This window comes from Podarcis pityusensis (genome assembly GCF_964106645.2).
Source record: "Podarcis pityusensis genome assembly, chromosome: 10".
Classification (NCBI taxonomy): Eukaryota; Metazoa; Chordata; class Lepidosauria; order Squamata; family Lacertidae; genus Podarcis; species Podarcis pityusensis.
In genome coordinates this window covers 33,067,292-33,089,615 of record NC_138035.1, presented here as the reverse complement: position 1 = coordinate 33,089,615, position 22,324 = coordinate 33,067,292, and the positions used below count along the sequence as shown (strand labels likewise).

At 44.0% G+C, this 22,324-nt stretch overlaps 1 protein-coding gene and 1 long non-coding RNA gene across 14 annotated transcripts in view; both read left to right on the top strand.

Moving 5' to 3' along the window:
• LOC308457780 overlaps positions 1–22,324 on the top strand; it is a 119,910-nt gene that overhangs the window by 15,072 nt on the left and 82,514 nt on the right. The gene's annotated exons all lie outside the window — the stretch shown is intronic.
• Positions 1–22,324, top strand: part of TCF20 (transcription factor 20) — a 200,220-nt gene that overhangs the window by 122,982 nt on the left and 54,914 nt on the right. For 10 of the 13 annotated variants that reach the window (XM_080971883.1, XM_080971882.1, XM_080971876.1 and 7 more), the window contains one exon: positions 9,576–15,311. In XM_080971883.1, coding sequence (XP_080828009.1) covers positions 9,612–15,311 — 5,700 coding nt within the window. In that variant the 5' untranslated portion in view covers positions 9,576–9,611. Of the gene's footprint in view, positions 1–1,089; positions 1,511–9,575; positions 15,312–22,324 lie in introns of those variants that run through there. The other 3 variants (XM_080971874.1, XM_080971875.1, XM_080971877.1) reach the window with 3 other exon arrangements.

Sequence of the window (22,324 nt, the reverse complement as noted above, 5' to 3'; positions counted from 1 at the left end):
ATGGGGTGGGAGAAAAATGGGTGGTTTATGGTCCAAGGAGCTTCCATTACAGTACTTGCTATAGTACTCTGCTGTAGTGCAGGACTGAAGAGTTCGGTTTAAAGTAGCCCTTTTTCTAGCAGGAAAACGATCTGCTTGCAGAATTAATTTCTTCACTGCCTGGAAGTAAGAGGGGTGGGAATCAGTGAATGGCAGGGACTTCGTTAAGTAGATCAAGTATGTGGTATCCAGTGGGGAGGTTGAAAAGCTGGATTAATAATGAGCCTGCATTGAGGATTTGTCTTACCTTTTTTATGGCTTCATAGCAGGGTGTTGCTTATCACAGTGTTGCTTTAATAGGAGACACATTGCCCTGGGATCTTGCCACTGCTGCGCAGCTAGGAACCTGATATTATTGGTAAGGGCCTGTTTGTTTAGGCATTTTAATGCTTTTTTAAAAAATGAGTAAACATTCGTGTTTCAGCAGCAGCTGGTGAGAGACAGGGGACGATAAATTTAGACAGAGTGGGTTCTAGGCAGGAAGAACTCTTTTGGGCTGCCTCCAAATTCTAATTTTCTTGAGTGCCACCTATGGGAGAACCATGAGTGGGTTGGGATGGCGTGTCAGACCTCGCCACCTTTGGTGCCAGCCGTGATCTGGACAACTCAAGCCGTTGCCTCTGACTGAACCCGTTATGATTCTGCTCACAGCCCCCCATCCCTTGGCGGGCCAGTGGGGGTGGGAAGGGGAGATAATATAGTGAAAGGGAAGCAATAGGGGCTGGAAACTATGGTAGCAGCATTTCCGGCTGAAGCGCGAGATAGAAAATGTTACCAGTTGCTGCTTCTTGCATAACTGCAGCCGGATCCTATCCGTATTTACTCTGGAGTAAGCCCTAGTTTGTTCACGGGGTTTTGCTTCCGCGAAAGTGTGCGCGAGGGATGGCAGCCTTAAATATCGGGGAGACGCAGGAGTCGCCTGCGCTGCTGTAATTCCTCCTCCTTTTGGGGAGGGAGGCGCTGGGCTACTGTATTTACTTGGAAGTCCCACGCAAGTTAATGGTCAAGGTGTGCATTAGGCTACTACTGGCTTAAGCCGGTGCCCGCCTTCATCCCTAGGCAAGAGGCACAGAGTTCTGTTCCGCCCGGGCGCTGCCTCTTTAAACGAGCGCGTGGTTGAAGAAGGCGCTTGCCCAGCTCCCCTCTGCGCCTCGGAGGGCGGGTTCGAGCACGCGCAATGCGCCGCCCTCCCGCCCTGCGCCGCCGCCGTCTCGCGCTCCTCCCTTTTGCGCGCGCTGCCCCGCCGCCGCCCCATTGGCCGGGTCCTGTCAGCTGATCCTGTGTTATTTCCTGTGTGTGTGTGTGTGAGGGGAGAATGGAGAGAGAAACCTCGGCACCACCACCGCGGAGCCGCCCCCGGCTCGACGCGGATCCCCGCCGCCCCACGCGCCGCTGAGAAGCGCCGCCCGCTCCGCGCTCCCCCCCCTAAGGGGGGGCGGGGGAGGACAGCGACGCTGAGGTAACGGCTTCGGTGCGTGTGGAGCCCTGTCGCGGGCCTCGGTGGAAGGGGCGGGGCGCGCGGCTGAGGCGGGGCGGGAGACGGGGAGACGGGTGCCCGGGCGGGCCGCAGCATCCGCGCCCCTCCCCCAGCCGGGCTCTGGCGATGGATGCTTGGAGGAGGAATGCCCGCGGGGGGGGGGGGTCGGAGTTGTGAGGAGATCCTCAGGAAATCCTGCGATCTACCTTTGCTCCTTCTGCCCCGCACTTCCCTCCCTGCCTCCTTGCGTACATTGCATCTGAAAAAAGGAGAGGGATGTCGGAGGGGAAGTGCGATGTGGAGGGAGGGAAGGTGGTTAAAGCGGGGCAGGGGGAATGGCTCCCCTTTGAATACCTGCTGGGATTTCAATCCTCTGGTGGGACGATGCTTTTCGAAGAAGTCGAAGGAATCGTAGTCTCATGGAGGGATAGAGAAGGCATCTTGGCTTCTTCCCTCAGTCAGTGTGAAGCAAACCGAAGGAGATTCAGTTAGGCCCACTGTGGCTTCTCTCTTATACAGTGTGTGCGTGCGTGCACGCGCGATTGTTTTAAAAAAAGAGTAGACTAGGCAGGACTTCCAAAAAATTGAAGTATGAATGAAAAAATAAATAAATTTTTGACCTTCATGGTTTTTTTTAGGATGTAAGCTCCTCTCCGGTTCAGCTGGTCCCTTGCTTTCTTTCAGTTCATCTCTTAGGCAAACTGATGGAATTGACCACCTCATGTCACTCTGAACAACAAACGTAAAGGTCTGATGTTGTGTATTAATATGAGCCAAATTGAATTGCATGAAATATTTCTTAATGGCTCTGTAGCAGTAATTGCCTCATGCTCTCTTTTCCCTACTAACACACCATCCACCTTTTTTCTTCATAAGAGTCAACTGAGGTCGTTAGAGGGTATGCTGTCACTTCTGGTAAAACCTAACTGGTGTTGTAGCCACTTATTGGAAGTAAGTGTCATGAGTTAATGCCTAGAAGAGTGATAGCAATGCTATATATGGTGAGCAGTGTTAAAGTTAGGAAGACTTAAATACTTCTAATTAGTGTTGCCTTTGCCTGATGTACTAGTTTTTTAAAAAACAAAAGTATAAATGTTCATATGTCCCCTATATCTATGCTATCCAGTACAATCATAATTGTGAATGACAACAAGTTAGTGTTTGGGCAGCAGGCTTGTATTTGCCCTCAGTAATTAAACAATGCTTTTTTGTGCAGTACATTCTACTTTTTTTAAAAAAGAAAGTAACAAACTCTTAGTTCCCTGGCTTCTGTATTAGGTGGCAAGTAGCTCCAAAAAGGAATCCAGAGCATATTTAACAAGCATAGTATATAGTTTTGAAATGGATTGGGGACACCTGACTTTAAATGCTGCTCTGCCGTGAAACTGATGGTGGCAATTGGTTCATGGTCACCATCTTTCAGCCTAATCTGTGCCTGCAGAATGGCTGTTGAGGAAAAATGGAACAATCCTGTTCATTGGCATCCTGAGCTTCTTGATAAAAGGGTGAGGTGAAGTCACATTTATTTGTACCTTGTCTGGCTGCATGTCCTCAATTCAGTTTGCCATGAAGTATGTTTTCATGGAATTGGTCTATGTTAGTCTCATATTAGAACAATATTTAGGTTTCTGTGATATATGAAATTAACCATTTCATTTTTGTGGGTGCGAGTGCTCTTTTATTTTTAGTTTGTTATCAGGATAGTAATAACCATTTTAGTGCCTATTATTTTACTTGTAAATAAATAAATCCTAGTTCTTATTTTCTGAAGTTAACATATTTTGTTTGTCAAAATGGATAACATTTTACTATAATATAGTGCAGCTAGATCTATATGGAATCAGCTGTACACACTGCTGTACTTTAGTGGTCTCTATATCAGGCTATTCTGACATCTGCAGATAGCAAGTCAGGGAACTGAGTGTTCCGGTGCATTCTGAGCACCTCATGAGCATACTTGATGTGAAGCTCTAAGGAAGTTGACTACACTTGACAGTAAAGATTCCACCAACTTAAGGTACAGTTGTGCTTATATTCTGGGTTAAAAATCCTCAGGCAACAAATTGGTGCTCCTTTTCCTTTTGGTGTATACATAGAAAAGAAATACAGTAAGCCTGCAACTTATGCTCCTGTGGAGGGTGGATGGAGCCCACCTCCAACAGGCTCCTTGCACACTCCCTCCATTGACTTGGCCGCTAGACCAACCCATCTGCTGCTATCCCTCAACTGCCAGGGCTCCGTACCTGCCGTGGGGGTGCCTCATTGTGCCCCCTCAAAAATGTGCACCTGAGGCCACTGCCCCCCACTATGCCTTCATCTTGCATAGTATGGTCTTCTCTGGTTGGCAGTGGTTCTAGGGTATGAGGCAGAGATGTCTGTGAGCACCTGATCCTCTTACATGCAGATACCAGATACTGAACCTGGACCCTTCTGCATGTGAAGCACGTACTCTACTGCTGAATACCAATTCTGAGTGCTGTGGTATGTGAGCTTTCATATTTAAATAGTTACGTCCTGTCACTACTGTATCAGACTAGTTAGAGAAGTGTTCTAATCATCTCCTTATGGGTTGTTGGGAGTTCTTTTGTCATGGAGAGCATTCAGACCTGTGATCCTGCTGACATCTAGAACTGGTTCAGTTCCAAGAAGGCTGTATTATGCTTTTCTGAAATATGCATTTAAACTTTGAGACATGCTGTTTAATATGGTTTTGTTATTTTCCAAGGGAGTATCATTGCCTGTGTCTTGATAGTCCTCTGTTTAACACATGTAGAGTTCTACTACAGCTATGTCTGTAATCCTGTGCACACATAACTAGGAATAAGCTCCACTGAACATAGCAAGATTTCCTTCCAAGTAAAATATATACTGATTGTATGGTAAATCTGCAAGATCTTCCTCCCTTGCAATATTAGTCTGAAAGAGTTAGCAACGGAGGAAATGTATGGAATAATTTTGACATAAACTGGATACTACATTGTGATCAGTAGTCTAAATAAAGGTATTAAAGTTTTGACCGCTGATTATATTCTAGTTAACATAGTTGTTCATTTGGAGAGATGCAGCATGTAAACAGCTCAAATGATACAAAACTGCACAGAGTTCTTTAAACCTGGGTTTCTGGCCCACTAGGGCAGCTGTGTTAAATTCACATTAACCAGAATCCCAGTTACGCATATTGCGTGACTAAATGTAGTTGTCTGCTACTCACTATACAGTGGGATCTTGGGTTAAGTACTTAATTCGTTCCGGAGGTCCGTACTTAACCTGAAACTGTTCTTAACCTGAAGCACCACTTTAGCTAATGGGGCCTTCTGCTGCTGCTGCGCCGCCGGAGCCCGATTTCTGTTCTCATCCTGAAGCAAAGTTCTTAACCTGAAGCACTATTTCTGGGTTAGTGGACTCTTTAACCTGAAGCGTATGTAACCTGAGGTACCACTGTATTGTCATTGTGGATAGTATAGCAAAATGAAACATTATTGAAATTATTAAAGTAGGTTGATATAAACTATTGAAATTTGTTAGTATGTATAGTGAAGTCAAAGTGGTTATGTTCATGAATTGCTTATTAATATGCAATGTCTTTCTGTTAATGCATGCAAAGTATCAATTATATCAACTTAATCAGTCCAAATACAACCCATTCCCAACCTCACAGCACCACCAAAGAGCATGAACCAAAACTATCCCAGGAAAATATCAGACTTTCACACCGATAATCTATTTTTAACATGCCAAAGGGATAGAAGAAAGAATTGTCTATAGCCATCAATGGCAAAATTAAGAATTTAATAGAGCTCGGATTGGGCACAAATGTGCATACCAGGTTTGGAGGAACAAAAACTCAATGGAGAAAAAACCCAAAAAACTCAATGAGGACGTTGTATTTAGTGGACATGGGATGCTGCTGGAAACCTGAACAGAAACCCTCTATACTGCAACATTTTGTTGTAGGCCTTTTTTTGTATTTCTATTACTGCATTATCCTGTTAAGTGGCTTGTCTGTGTCATGTACAGCAGCTAAAATACTGTTAGTGCTAAATGTGTCACATGTTTTCTTGACACATCACACCCTTCTTGAACTCATTCTAAATGTTTCAAAAAGTATGCTTTTTAAGAATTTACAAAAGCTAGCTGTATGTGCCAGGTGGCATCATGTTGGGGATAGGTGTAATGCAAATAGTGGCCTGTTTCAGACAATCATATTTCAGCTTAGTAACCAGATACATAAACAAGCCATTTTTCTACACATAAAGCCCTTTTGTAGCATTAGCAATCAAATGAGGAAGCCTCTTATAAACCATGAATTAACCATTTTGTCCACACGGACAAAATCACTGTAGTTACTGGCTTTGGAACAGGCCAGGATATAAAACTGCAGTTTGAAGTTGGTTTGATATCCTGGCTTGTTCTAAAGCTGATAACCATAGTTGCCCAGTTTGCATGAAAAACGAAATAATGGCTAATGGGAGACTTCCTGGCTTGATGCATGTATTGCAAAGGGCTGTGTGGGGGAGCAAAAGTCTTGTTTATGGTTTAGTGTATTAAGCCAAGGTATGATTGTTTGGACATGGCCAACAGTGGAAAGTGTTTTATGTTCTTAAGATGTTTGGGCTATTTACTCACAACAACATGAACAGTATAAACACTTCCTGGTGTACATGGCTCAGGCCGGGAGCTTATGCCATCAGCTCCCAGTTGGCCTAAGGCTAAGCGGATTGTTACTACTTTTTATCATGTTTATTTGTTTTAGTATTTCAAAATGGTAAACCATCTTGAGTATTTTGGCAAAAAGGTGGCATATGCATACAACAAAAGAATTTTTTAAAAAATGAATCTCCCAGAGATCTTTTCATATCAGTGGACAGCTGTACAAAACAGCAAGTGGTGAAATGACAGCTGTGGTAAAAAGTGAAAGCTTTACCTTTCGGTTTTGACTAAACCACAATTTCTTCATATGTCTGATCTCTAGCAACTCTGATTTATTCTAACTAATTAGTTAAAGCAAACCAGGATCAAACAGAGGTTTCATATCCTTGTTAACTAAGTAGAGGTAATATGCAGCTCTTAGTAGAGGTAATATGCAACTCAGCTCTGATTTCATATGCAACTGGAAGCTCTTGCTTAGTCAAAGGTGGTGGAAGCAGAAGCATTTACTCTTCTTTTGCATGCAGAGGACCACAAGAGGAGAGGGTGAGAGCATAATACTAAGTCTTGCTGGATCTTGTTCATGATTATCATATTCTAAAGAACACTTTAGATAATCTGAACTGGGCCTTGGGGTTTTGCCTTCTTATTTCTGATTCTTTAGCTTCATCAAAAGTGTCTCGGTTGGCTTTTACACTAAGAGGGCTGATTGACATTATCTCTGTCACCATGGGTATAAAGAGGCTCAATATACCATTCAGACAACCATTCTCCTGCTTACCATACTGCAAATTATCTTTTGAATGTGTGTGTAGTCATGTGCAAGAATTGAAACTGGACTTATGGTAATGCACTTGGACCATTGTTATATTGCCTTTTCATCTATAGGGACATTACTACATGCAGCTTCCCAAGGCGGTCATGTAACTGTAGGCCTCAGTAAGTGACATTTGATGAACCGTTGATCTAATCCATTTACTGCACTTCCTTCCTGGAAAGCTACTCACGTAAACAAGATCACTTTGCTGTCTTTTCCTGCATTGTGTGGATATTGTCACAAATTCTGAATAAGGAAGGGTATGGCTTTCCTCACAATGCCTTTCATTCATTTCACAATACTTTTCATTCTTTAAGGATATGGATCATCTTTGAGCATTTATAGTGTAGTAGTCAGAGTGTTGGACTGGGACCAGAAGACCTGGGTTCAAATTCAAACTTGGCCATAAAGCTCATTGGAATACTGTGAGCCAGTAACCCTTCATCTTTTGCAACATTACAGGGGAGTTGTGTGAGGATAAAATGGAAGGGGAGATGCTATGTATGCTGCTGCAAACACCTTAACAGAAAGACAGGATTGAAAGTAGTAAATTAATAAACCATTGAAGAACGACATATACATTCTTTAGGGTCCAGGGGAGAGAAAAAGATTGTTGCACCAACTCAAATTAATTTTATCAGTACTTAGGAAGTAATTTGATCATACTACAGAAGTATGCATGAAATATGCACCTGATGATGAACACATCTTTTTTAAATAAATTATATACCCGCCCTCGTCCCTTGCAGTAGGAATAACAATGTTGGAATCCTTCAACAGGCAAAAGGTAAACTTGCCATTTTATGTGAATGGCTTGCCCATATCATGAGATGAGGTGCAGCACAAAGCATAGTTACTAAAAAGTAAGTCACATTCAGCTCCACAATTCTTACTACCTAGTAAGTATGACTTGATTCCTGCAAGGCTTTTGACAAAGTCTCTCATGATATTTGTCTTAATAACATTTTACCAGATGGTATGTTAGGTGGATTTGAAGCTGGCCCAAAGAGTGTTCAGCAGTGGCTCCTTGTCATCCTATGTATTTCTATGTTGGGTACAGGGGAGTGGCCTTCCATCCTCTGGCAACCCACTTTTTGGGCACAAAAGAGTTGGAGTGTTCTGATCCTCCTCACCCAGCCTGTTTGTTTGCCTGCATATCCTCTGTCAGTGCAGCTTCATAGCAACCTCTTCAACTTCTCTAGCCTATGGATATGTTTTCACACCTGCATGCTGTGCTGTTATTCTTATGATACCTCACAAAGAATGTAATTGTTAAGCAGATAAAGTAATTGGTCTGCTTTAATTGTGCATGTTGACTGCTAGTTGGAATTAATTAGTTTCATTAGCAGCCAGCCCTTACTCTTTTAATGTTCCATACCTTATTGCAACAACTAAGAAATGATGGTTCTTGGAGGATTGACTTCTTTAATACTGATACTTACATACTGATTACTTTTACTAACTAATGAACTGTTCTTATAACACACTTAACTCCTGCTTTCTTAAACTGCAAAGAAAGGGAATAAAAAAGCAGGAAAGCCCATTGGATTTCACTTTTCATAATACTTAATAGGAATTTTGGGGGGAGGAATTTTAGGCCTCTCCCTGTGTCACCCCCAAACCATTCCCCTTAAAGGAACACCACACAGTTGCAACTTATCTGTCTCATCTACTGACAGCTTGCAACAAATACTGTTTCTCTGCCATGACTATACAAATGAAACCACATTTATAGCCTTTGTACACAAATATAATCTGGAACCTGAATTAAACACTTACCAAATCACAAAGAAACAAATTGAAATGCATTGCATGCAAACATCATGGTGGAGTCACCTGTCTTACAGTTATGGCATTTGGTAATTTAAATTGGCAAATTCACCTAATTACAGACGAATTCATATCTTCTCCTTTTACTTTGATAGGTGCATTGTTGTGACAAAGAGTGATGTGTTTACCTGAGCTCATTACTCAAATTATGAGAGGAAAATATAGACGAGGAAGTCCTTAATGAAATCCAGAACCCCCAATTCCTTCCCCCCAATTTTAGCAAAATTATGCCCTCTCTGAATATAGCCTTCTAAAAACAGTCCCCTCACTTGTAATTTTAGTACTGTCTGATCTCTTCATTATCTTAATTGACATTTACATGTGTGTTCTATGTGTCTTTTGTTTTTCTTGCTCTAAGTGTTTACACTCATCTGTATATGCCTGTTGGAAAAGAAATCTATGTATTTTAAATATCTGCAGTTTCATCAGTCCAAGCCTCTTGATGGGGGATGCTGTTGTGAACAGTACAGCATTGCTGGTTTGGGAAAGCGTATTTCTATCATCTCTCATAACAATTCCTCCAAACAAGATGTTGAAAAGTTAGCTAGTAAAATCTTAAATACCATTGTAACATAAAACCAAGCTGACATTCTGCTCTAGTTTCCTAGATAGCAGGCCAAACTCCTGATAATAGGACAAGAAACCTAGAGGACGTTTTGAGTTTGAAATTGCTACAAGTGATTTTAAATCTATATTAAAAACTACTTACTTTACTGGGAAATAGGAATTATTTTGTTAATTTATTTTTCTCTTTTTCTCTTCTAGGCAGGTTGCTGAGCTGTCAGTCTGCAGCTGAACAGCATGCAGTCCTTTCGAGAGCAAAGCAGTTACCACGGAAACCAGCAGAACTACCCACAGGAAGTGCATGGTGCATCCCGTCTAGAAGAATTTAGCACCCGCCAGCAGGCTCAGATGTTCCAGAGCTTTGGAGGAGGTGGCAGCAGCAGTGGGCGCCGTGGAGCAGCAGGCAGTTCTGCCTCAATGGCTGGTGAGAGCTCTGGACATCAGAGCTATCAAAGTTTCAGAAAGGAAGCAGGAGAATTCTATTATATGGCCTCAAGTAAGGATCCTGTGGCAGCCGGAGGGCAGCAGCTTCCTCAGCGCAGGCCTTCTGGGCCAGTACAGAGCTATGGACCACCCCAAGGGAGCAGCTTTGGGAGTCAGTATGGGAGTGAAGGTCATGTGAGCCAGTTTCAAACGCAACACTCATCCCTTAGTGGTGTGACCCATTATCAACAGGATTATACTGGTCCTTTCTCCCCTGGAAGTGCTCAGTACCAGCAGCAAAGTTCGAGCCAGCAGCAGCAACAGGTTCAGCAGATGAGACAACAGCTCTACCAGTCTCATCAGCCTTTGCCACAAGCCTCCAGCCAGTCTGCCTCCAGCACATCTCATATGCAGCCAATGCAGCGTCCTTCAACTCTGCCTTCCTCTGCTTCTGGCTATCAGTTGCGAGTGGGTCAGTATAGCCAACACTATCAGCCTCCTGCTTCTTCCTCTTCTTCTTTTCCTTCTCCTCAGCGTTTTAGCCAATCTGGGCAGAACTATGATGGCAGTTACAGTGTGAATGCTGGTTCACAGTATGAAGGACATGCTGTTGGGTCGAGTTCGCAAACTTATGGAACTCAGTCAAGCTACACCTTTCAGGCACAGCCAATGAAGAACTTTGAACAGTCAAAGTTACCCCAAGGCAGTCAGCAGGCACAGGGACAGGCACAGCAGTCACAGCAGCAGCAACAACAACAGCAGCAGCAGCAGCAGCAGCCTCCCTCACAGCATATAATGCAGTACTCAAATACTGCCACCAAACTGTCTCTTCAGAGTCAAGTAGGTCAGTACAACCAGGCTGAGGTTCCTGTGAGATCACCCATGCAGTTCCACCAGAATTTTAGTCCTATATCTAACCCCTCACCAGCTGCCTCTGTGGTTCAGTCCCCAAGCTGCAGCTCCACACCATCTCCTCTCATGGCAGGTGGTGAGAACCTTCAGTGTGGACAAAGCAACATGCCTGTAGCCTCTAGAAACCGCATTTTACAAATGATGCCTCAGCTTAGTCCAACACCATCCATGATGCCAAGTCCCAATGCTCAGGGTGGAGGATTCAAGGGATTTGGGCTTGAAGGACTGCAGGAAAAGAGGCTTACGGATCCAGGACTAAGCAGCCTAAGTGCTTTAAGTAGTCAAGTGGCAAATCTTCCCAATACAGTCCAGCACATGCTACTTTCAGATGCTTTGGCACCTCAGAAGAAAAACTCCAAAAGATCTTCACTATCTAAAAAGGCTGATAGCTGCACAAACTCAGAAGGCTCTTCCCAAGCAGAGGAACAGCTCAAGTCTCCTCTGGCAGAATCAATTGATGGTGGCTGCTCCAGTAGTTCGGAGGACCAAGGCGAGAGGGTGAGACAACTGAGCGGTCAGAGTACCAGTTCTGATACCACCTACAAGGGGGGTAATTTAGAGAGATCCCACCCATCACCAACACAAGCATCTCAAAATGAGCCTCCAAAGCTCAGCACCAGCCCTGCAGATGAGGAAGAAGTGGCCTCTCCTCCTGATGAAAAGGAGGCCTTAGTTGCTGTGGAGACACCCCCGAAGGTCAATGAAAAGGCAGTTGGTGTGATAGTTTCCCGAGAAGCTATGACGGGCAGAGTGGAAAAGTCAGGTGGGCAGGATAAGCAGCAACAAGATGATGTTTCCACAGGTGCTCAAGCACCATCTTCTGCCAGTGTGATGAAAGACACTGGGATTCTGGGACCACAGCAAGAGCCACAAGGAGGGAGTAAGGGGAGCAAAAGTGGGGACAGCAGCACTAACCACAACGGAGATGGGAACGGACAGCTTGGTCATGCTGTTGTTGGCTCCAGTTTTCCAGGCAGAACCGAGCCTTCAAAATCCCCTGGTAGTTTGAGGTATAGCTACAAAGACAATATTGGAGTTAGTATGCAGAGAAATGCTGGCAACTTCCCTCAGTATCCTTCAGGTCAGGATAAAGGGGATTTTCCAGGACATAGTGAGCGAAAGGGCAGGAATGAGAAATTTCCTAGTCTGTTGCAGGAAGTTTTGCAAGGCTATCACCATCACCCTGACAGAAGATATTCTAGAAATGCACAAGATCATCATGGGATGACTGGAACTCTTGAGGGTACCATGAGACCCAATGTCCTGATCAATCAAGCCAATGAATTAAGTAATAGAGGTCTTTTAAACAAAAGCATAGGCTCTCTCTTGGAAAATCCACACTGGAGCCACTGGGATAGAAAGTCTAGTGGCACAACTTCTGAGATGAAACAGATAAATCTAGCAGACTATCCCATGCCTCGAAAGTTTGAGATAGAGTCCCAATCCTCTGCTCATGAAGGTGGAGGACTCTCTGAGAGGAGATCAGTTATTTGTGATATATCACCCTTGAGGCAGATTGCTAGAGAACCTGGCCCTCACTCTGTGGGACACATGGGTCCTGATGGCAGGAGTGGAAGGAGTGACCGTCTAACTCCTGGTCAGTCAGTCATCCTTCCTGGTGGTCTGGTGACCATGGAACCAAAGCTAAAGTCTCACAGTGGGCAAATCAAGGAAGAAGATTTTGAACAGTCTAAGACCTCTGCCAACCTCAACAATAAAAAATCTGGAGACCATTGTCATCTTGCAAGTTTTAAGCATGAGTCTTACCGAGGCAATGCTAGCCCAGGAGCTGCAGCTCTTGATTCTGCAGCAGAGTACCTTTTGCAACAAGATAGCCGATCACAGCTCAGGCGAGGACCCGGCAGAATGGGAAGCAGCCGAGAGGGAATGAGAGGTAAATCTCCCTCTCAGTTTCATGATCTGGCAGACAAATTAAAGATGTCACCAGGTAGAAGCAGAGGTCCAGGCACAGATCTTCACCACATGAATCCACATATGGTGCTTTCTGACAGGGTGAACCGGGGTTCCTTACACTCTCCTTTCCCTCCAAATTCTGAAAGCTCATCATTGGCTTCAGTTTATCACACTAATGCTCGATCTCATGCTTTTGGTGATCCTAACCAGGGGCTGAATTCCCAATACCACTACAAAAGGCAGCTGTACCAACAACAACAGGAAGAATACAAAGATTGGAGTAGCAGCTCTGCCCAGGGAGTGATTGCAGCTGCTCAGCATAGACAGGAGACAGCAAGAAAGAGTCCAAGGCAACAGCAGTTCTTGGACAGAGTAAGGAGCCCTTTGAAAAATGACAAGGATGGAATGATGTATCTCCATTCTGGTTCTTACCATGATGCTGTCAGCCAAGACACAAGCCGTTGCTTGTTAGGGAGTGATGGGTCTCTTCAAAATAAGTGTGCTGAAATTAAACATTTGAATCAAAAGATTCAGCAACAAGAATCTGGTTGGGATCTTTCCCGGCAGGTGACCACTGGGAAAAACAGTGGCTCTCTAGGAGCAACTAGTCAGAAGAGATTTGCATCTCAAGATAGTGATACACACAAGCGTGAAGATGCTGGAGATGTACTTAAATCTGGCAATGCCATGGTAAGGATTCCTGGCCAAGAAGAGCAGTCTTCTCAAAATCCTTTAATCATGAGAAGGAGAGTCCGCTCTTTTATCTCTCCTATTCCCAGCAAGAGGCAGTTGCAGGAAATGAAGAATAGTGGCACTGAAGACAAAGGACGCCTGCTCACTTCATCAAAGGATGGAGCTGATAAAACACTCAACTCCTATGCCCATTCTTCCCAAAGCCAAGATGTTAGTAAGTCACTCTCAAAAGGAGAATCTCCTAGGAATCTTCCAAGTCCTGACAATAGAAATTGCTCTGCTGTTTCCCTCACAAGCCCAGCTAAAACAAAAATTCTGCCTCCACGGAAGGGCCGTGGGTTAAAATTGGAAGCTATTGTTCAAAAAATCACATCCCCTAATGTTCGGAGGAGTGCTTCTTCAAATTGTGCTGAAGCTGGCCCAGATGCAGTCACCCTTGATGACATTCTGTCACTGAAGAGTGGCCCACCAGAGGGTGGGAATGTGTCCAATCATGGAATGGAAGCAGAAAATATAAAAGAAGAAATTGTGCTGGATCAAGAGAGCCAAGAATTGACTAGTGAAATTTCTCTGACAATATCTTCTGAAGAATGGCATGCGGATAGAGATGAGGTAGTAAAAAAAGAGACACCTGAACTTGCAAGTGTTGTCAAGGAGGCCCCAGTGCCTACTGTGATCCCAGCACCTTCGCAAAAACCTGTTTGTCAGGGAAGAACAGATGGCTCACTAACTGGGGCAGGATCTATAAGCTTTTCCGAATTAAAAACAGTCTCTCCATCCAAAGTCTTGACTCCTGAACCAAATCTAAAGTCTGAAGAGAAGGGTGGAGATGCCGTCATTGTGACACCCAAGCCAGATCCTTTTCCTCCAAAGGGTTATTTTCCTTCTGGTAAGAAGAAGGGGCGGCCTATTGGTAGTGTTAACAAACAGAAGAAGCAGCAGCAGCAACAACAGCAGCAGCAGCCGCCGCCGCCGCCACCGCCGCCTCAACAACAGTTGCTGCTTCCGCCACTTCCATCAGTACCAGAAGCTCTGCAGCCATCAGAGGAGGCAGGAGGTGGAGAACCTAAACCTAAGAGACAGCGAAGGGAGAGGAGGAAACCTACAGCACAGCCACGGAAGCGGAAGCCAAGACGAGCTGCTCCAATTGTGGAGCCCCAGGAACCAGAGATCAAACTGAAATATGCCACACAGTCTCTTGATAAAACTGATAACAAGAACAAGTCTTTTTTCCCTTATATTCATGTAGTGAACAAGTGTGAGATAGGTGCTGTATGCACAATAATTAATGCAGAGGAAGAGGAGCAGAATAAGCTGGTGAGGGGCCGCAAAGGGCAGAGGTCATCAACACCACCTCCCAGCAATGTTGAGAGCAAAGTACTGCCTATTTCCTCTTTCATGCTACAGGGCCCTGTAGTAACAGAGTCCTCTGTCATGGGCCACCTGGTTTGTTGCCTGTGCGGCAAGTGGGCCAGCTATCGCAACATGGGTGATCTCTTTGGACCTTTCTATCCCCAGGATTATGCGGCCACATTGCCCAAGAATCCCCCTCCCAAGAGGGCCACAGAAATGCAGAATAAGGTCAAAGTACGACATAAAAGTGCGTCTAATGGTTCCAAGACAGATACGGAGGAGGAAGAAGAGCAGCAGCAGCAACAAAAGGAGCAAAGAAGCCTCACTGCCCACCCTCGCTTTAAGAGACGGCATCGCTCAGAGGACTGTGCTGGGGCCTCTCGTTCCCTTTCGAGAGGCGCTGCTTGTAAAAAGGCAACCACTGAGGGTAGCAATGTTGGTGAAAAAGCTCCTTTGGACTCTAAACCCCCCATGTCCACTTCGGAAGGTGGTCCTGAGTTGGAGTTACAAATTCCTGAACTACCTCTTGACAGCAATGAATTTTGGGTCCACGAGGGCTGTATTCTCTGGGCCAATGGGATTTACCTGGTCTGTGGCAGGCTTTATGGGCTGCAGGAAGCTGTGGAAATAGCTAAAGAGATGGTGAGTACCATAAATGAATAATGCTGTAATGTTTCTTTTTCAGGCAGCTTGGTGTTTCCTGTGTTCCCGGTTTTATTTCCTTCACTTATGCCTTGGCAATGGTGGTGCCATTGTAATTGTGTGGATTAGGTATGGCCTCACGGGTGGCGCTGTGGTCTAAACCAGAGAGCCTAGGGCTTGCCGATCAGAAGGTCGGCGGTTCGAATCCCCGCAGCGGGGTGAGCTCCCGTTACTCGGTCCCTGCTCCTGCCATCCTAGCAGTTCGAAAGCACATCAGAGTGTAAGTAGATAAATAGGTACCACTCTGGTGAGAAGGTAAACGGCATTTCCGTGCGTTGCTCTGGTTCACCAGAAGCAGCTTAGTCATGCTGGCCACATGACCAGGAAGCTGCGGACAAACGCCAGCTCCCTCGGCCAGTAAAGCGAGATGAACGCCACAACCCCAGAGTCGTCCGCGACTGGACTTAATGGTCAGGGGTCTCTTTACCTTTATATATGTAAGCTGGAATTTGCTCTCAACATTACTTGTAGTATAATTTTAGACTGGCATTTACAGAATTGCGTTGTGCATTGACTTCTGGTCCCTATTAGGAATATTAGTGACTTTGTGTGGCCCGGGGCGGGGGGGGGGGGTTGGGAGCCAAGGTACTAACTATGGTTTTTAACCGATAGGGATAGCTAGCTGCCAAAATATGATTAATTGCAAGAACACAATTCTATTACCATTTCTGTCTTTTAACAACTTTATGCTTCTTGGACCCTAGTATTTTCTTCTTTCCATCACAGTGAAACTCGTCAGTTATATATTTGTAGGGAAAGACTTGTATCTGATACAGAAAATGGAATGAGAGGTACACCTGCCGAAAGACATCCTGAGGCAATAGAAAGGCTTAGCTGAACTAGTTTCTATTTTGTGTTGCCACCTGAGGTTAAGCTTCTGGCTTAAACAAGCTGAAATTAATTTTCGATGCCCCATACACATATTAGTGCTATATTTAAAAAAATGTCTCCCCTGTTCCAATAATAGGCTTTTATTTGTATCATCACTTCATTATTTTCAGATTATACAAAAAAAGAAACAAATAATTTAAGCAATTGAGGATAGTGAATATGATGGCTCATAAAGGAAATCAAATGTTTCTAAGACTGTTAGGGTGCTATTCATTTATAATTTGGTTCTTGCTTTGAATTCAACATCAGCTTTGTTTTGATCACCAGAAAGTTCTGCTGCTTTATTTTTAAACACAGACTAAATAGTCTCACATGTAAGTCAGACATTCAGTAGCCTACAAACTGTTTTACTAGCTTGCCTTCTTCTACACATTATTGCTCAGGTTGTAACTGCATTCTAGTTCTGAGCTCAGCCATATGCTAACGAGTGTAGGAGGGAATGGGACTATGATATGATATGGGACTAGTGCAAGTGAGGGCTCTCCAGGCTAACAGCATGGGATAGTGGAGAGAAGCATGCAGGAACCCTTGGTACTCTCTTAGATGCAATTACCATGGAAGGTGGGTGGGGGATTATGGGGCAGGTTGTTGGATCTGTTTCTGAGCTTTTCTAGATAGTTATCTGCCTAAGCGCAGTGTTAGAAATTCACATAAAAGGTAAAGGTACCCCTGACCGTTAGGTCCAGTCGCAGACGACTCTGGGGTTGCACGCTCATCTCGCTCTATAGGCCGAGGGAGCCAGCATTTGTCTGCAGACAGCTTCTGGGTCATGTGGCCAGCATGACAAAGCTGCTTCTGGTGAACCAGAGCAGCGCAGGGAAACGCCGTTTATCTTCCTGCTGGGGAGGTACCTATTTATCTACTTGATGTGCTTTTGAACTGCGAGGTGGGCAGGAGCAGGAACCGAGCAACGGGAGCTCACCCCGTTGCGGGGATTCAAACTGCCGACCTTCCGATCGGCAAGCCCTAGGCCCTGTGGTTTAGACCACAGCGCCACCCATGTAGAAACTCACATATATAAGCTAATTGACAAATGGCACCTTAATCTAGGTTACAGTCATCACCACGGAATGTCTGCTTGTGATTTTTTCAATGAAATTATTATTGTTGTTATTTTATTATTCTTGTTGTTGTTATACTTTTATTTTTATTCTTTTCTATACTGCTTTATATTTTAAACACATGAAAACATCCAATAAAACAATCCAGAATAAAACTGTGAATGTAACACTAAGTGTAAGGTGGATGGAGGTCTGGAGCCTTGAAATGTATGCAGTTTTACATCCTTCTTCCTAACTGGTGCGTCTTTAATGGCCTCATTCTATTGAGCCTAAAGCATTCAACCTGAACTCCCTGCCTTTGGCAGAGAAGTGATCATGGCTCAGTGATGCTAGCGAAGTGCTGGATACGCTTTACTCTTGAAATAAATCATCCACTGGAAAGGAATGAGATCTTCCAGGGCATTTTTTTCTCTCGGGACAGTAATCTCTCATTAATTTGAATGTGATCAACAGATAAAATCATATTCTTTATCCCATTGAATCCAACTTACATACTGATAGGTAACCCAGCCTAGGTTTCAGCTGAACTCCACTACCAAATATTTTGTGCTTAGCAGAATCAACAGGCACCTGAACCATAACTTTGCTAGCAATTTAAAATGAATCATGATATGTGAAATTCAGTCATGCCACCTCTGCTGCTTCTTAGTCTTTGTGCCCCTATCCCACTAATTGCCAGGCTCACAGTGCTGCAGCGACAGCAGAAACCATAACTGGTAGAATGTCTTTGGGGGGACATAGCAACCCTATGCCCTCTTGGCTGCTCCCTTCCTTTCTGTGTAAAGTACCTAGACCCTCCTGTCTCTAACCCTCCTTTTCCAACTCCATGTCCTTATACCACCACTGCTTCCTCAGGCCACAGCTTGTCAGGTCACTGCCTGCTCTGTTCGCCTTCCTTTCTCTAGCATGTGTCTAGATCAGGGGTTCCCAAACCAGTCCACAGACCACACATGCTTCATTCCGGTGATCCATGCTGTAAATTGTGGCGGAAGACAACAGACGGCACATCTATAGCATTAAATATTCATATTGATTTTAATTGTATTTCTATTGCTTATTTTGTTTCTTATATATTGTTTTTTTATTGTATTACAGCTTGAATTCCATAAAATTGTAAGGCACAGTCCATTACAGTTGCTAAACAACAGGCAGAAAAATCATTAAGTCCACCAAGATGCTCAGCCGTTTTCAAGTGGACTGTGGGTGGGAAGGTTAGAAACCATGGTTTTAGATCATTCTCCCTCGTTCTCCTTCCATCTCCCACATAAAATTCTACTCATGTTAAGCCCTGTGACATTCCTCCAGGGATTGAATTTCTCATTGTTGCCCTTTCATGCCTCAATTCCCCCTCTCCTGCCCTACCTTTAGGTGGTTCCTCCTCCTTATTTATTAAATGAATTAGTTACTTTTTTCTATGGGAACTCAAAGCGACTTACAACCCTTTAATCCCAAAACAAATCAAACACATACATTAAAATCAGCATTAAAAAAGACAATTATTAAAGTTTGTTCCCCACTGTGCACCTCATACAGCTTTCTTGCTTTGGGACTCACTTTTGCTTCTCTACCTGGAATCAACAATTGGGGCCAATTCACATGCCACTGTGGAGGAGGGGTTGCACAGCCTCTTGGCTTTGTGAATATTTTTGGAGTGTTTTTATTTGAGGAATTCTGGTTCTTTTTGTTTATAGGTATTGCGGGAATGCTTACAGGATCGTTCTGATTCAGTTATATGAATAGTTGCAAGATTAAGTGCCTCCACAGTCACGAAGGTTATGTTCACATGGGCAGTTTAGTTCTGGAACTCCTGTTTGACATACTCCTACTATTGTAGGGTTCTCACAGTTGCCTAGCACAGTAGTTACTTAGCTTTTAATTAATGCCATAAAGTCCAGCTATAGTGGGCTGTTTTCCCTGGGATAAAGGCAATTATGTAAACTAATTGGGTGGCAGTTAACAAAGTTTTACTCAGAGTATACGTAATTCCATTGAAATTAACGAACATGACCAAGTTAGGTCAATTAATTTCAGTGGGTCTACTCTGAATATAATTTAGTTGAATACAAGACTTTGGGAAGAGAATGTAACTACTTTTTCTATCTGACCCTAAATAGTTCATGTCCTTTGCAAAATTAGCATCATTTTTATTTAGTGCAAGGGCATCTGGGATAGACGCTGTTCTTCTCGGTGTGTGGGGGCTGAGCAAAGAGGAGCAGTAGTAGGTTACTCCTGTTTGAAGTGGTAAACTGTTTGAAGTACACATGTTGTAGTTACTCCTGGAGTCAAATGTTACTGTTTTTAAAAGATCGGTGTAACTCTCCTTGAGGCTGATTTTGCTGTTATTCATACCAAATAAAGTAAATTTCTCTAGGTGCTGTCATTGAATCTCCAGTCCTTTTAATGCACAGATTACATAGATATATTACGGCAAATGTCCAAAATTTGGAGAAGGATAATATTCAGCTGTAAATACACATAATCCCAGATGAATTCGGCAAATGCCCCCAAACAAATGCTTCTTCAGTTTTCAGGCCTATATTGGTGAACAATGCCAACTAAATTTAAGTTACTGTCAGCTTCTATTGGTGCATCCCTGAATTTTTCGACATGTAGCCAGACTGGGCAGCTCCTTCCCATTTTCCCCCCTTCCCCCCCCCCCATTGTTGATGCAAGGGCTGGTGTAGATTGGGTGGCTGTTTGGGGGCATACAAGTAGAACAAGAGACGTAGGAACCTACAGACCCTAATAATGTTCCATAGTTCTTTCCCCTGCTGATCCCTCTGAATGTCCCATATTGCCCCAGCTCCCCACGTCTGGTGGAATGCCACCAGTGGGACATACATGCCTGCAGAGCTTTCTGTGGGTGTACCGAAGTGCTTTAGTGGCATAAATGCTGTTGTGTTGGCAGGCTGCCCACTCTGCCAGCCGATCAGCACTTACGTTGCTTCCTATAGCCCTTTAGCTGGCCTAATGCCAACTTGTAGGATTGTAGCCTTAAACTTGTTGTGGGGGGGAATTTAACACTTAATGACATCCAGGAGTGTGCCAACTGCAGTGTGATCCCATTTGTACTATATATAAATTTAAGGTATTTTTGTGTGAAAATATCCTATCAAAGGAGAACTAGTCACGACATTTGGGGTACAGGCAAATTTAAAACCAGACTATTCCAAGATCTATTGCTAAATAAAACATCATCTTCCTTATATACCACCCCTCCATAAGAAGAAAAGGTTCCTGAAATCCGGTTTTATCACTGCATGATATAGAACATAGGAAAAATGGGTTTAAAGTACTTGAGGCATAGTACAACATGGGTGTTAGTGTTGAGATACCAGTCAACTGAGCAGTCAAATATTTCATGAAGCCATGAATTCTGTATGTGAGTAGTGTGGCTTAATTTTATTGGGTAATGTTTTTCAGCCTGAGGGCTATATTCCCTTGTGGATTACCTTCTGTGGCTACTTGCCAACTGTGGGCTGAACCAAAGCCAGAAGTCGACAGGACAACATCCATCCATCCAGATATACACATACAGGATTTCCCCACCAACTTACTGTGCTTGTGCTCTTAAAATACATGTTGGGGAATGTTTCTATTGTGCAAATGTCAGATTTTGATCTGAGGTATGTAAAATGCCAGATATGCAGCTCAGACATATATATGACAGATACAAAGATGCCCCCTTTTCTATTCACTTCCTGTGTTTGATTGGTTACACCCCTCCACCCACCCGAATGTAGGGGGAAATAATGTAGGAAGGATTCATGTTTTTTCCTCCTTTGTTTTCATTTGTACTGGAACAGGCAGGTGCAAGGAATGGTCACTAGACCACATGTGGGTAACCTGTGCCACCATTTTTACCCCTGCTACTAGATTTGGTGCCAGTTCTTCTGCAAAAGCTGTGGCTGTGCCAATATTGTCGCTGAAACCTGTCACTAGTCTTGCTTCCAAAAGTATTGCTGAAAAGTATTTCTGATTGCCCTCCAGTTGGCACAACAGAATGATTCCCTTGCCTTGTGCCCTGCCAGCCTCTGAATGGTCTATCCAGCTCTCTAATCCAGCACCAGTTCCTGCTTCCAGCCACAGCTCACAGCGGTAGAGTGTTTGCTTGATGCTCCACCAAGGTGTATTAGGTGTGACATTTCAAAAAGCCCATTCCATCTCCTTTCCCAGCAAGCATGCCTGACATCTGTTCTGGTTGAATGGGAGCTTCTGTTAGCCAGCACACAAGGAGGGCAGTGGTGAGGCCTAGCTGAGGGTGGGAGATCTCCAGGACCAAGCCTGGCCTTCCTCCCCAGGGCTGGTGGCTACTCTAGATTGAATCAATAAAGCAAGATCCATAGAACTTTACTATTTTGTGTGTAAGAATCATATTGTTCCTCAGTTTGATCTCCTCCAAGCCATTTCTCCTCTATTTGTCCCTGCCATGTGTGGCAGAAACAGGTCACTGAATGAGTGAAGGGGTGATGGATTGATTGTGTGTGTGTGTGTGTGTGTGAGAGAGAGAGAGAGAGAGAGAGAGAGAGAGAGAAAGAGAAAGAGAAAGAGAATGAATGAATGAATTAATAGTTGATTGAAGGGGAGAAGGAGAGAAGGGGAGACTCACCCATACATTTGGCTTTTGTGCCAGTATGTGACCCTCACCATTTTTCTGCAAGGGAGTGCCTGAAAAGGTTACCCAGCCTTCATGAGAAAGATATGAGGCTAAGTGGAATATTTATTACAGCTGGAACCTAAGAATGCTTGTTTGGAAATAGGTCCCATTTGGTTTAGTGGGATTTGCTTCTTAATACAGCATGCTATACACACTTACCTGGGAGTCTCAAAGTTGCTTCTCAGAAAACATATATAGGATTATGCTGTAAATTTGCTTAAAATTGCAGTTGTGCAGACCAATCCTATGCATGTTGAATTTACTTCCAAGGAGAGGAACGTATCTGGGGCTTTTTTGTCCTTTTTAAATAGTGTCATCCCAGTTTGCGTTGCTTTAGTCTAGTC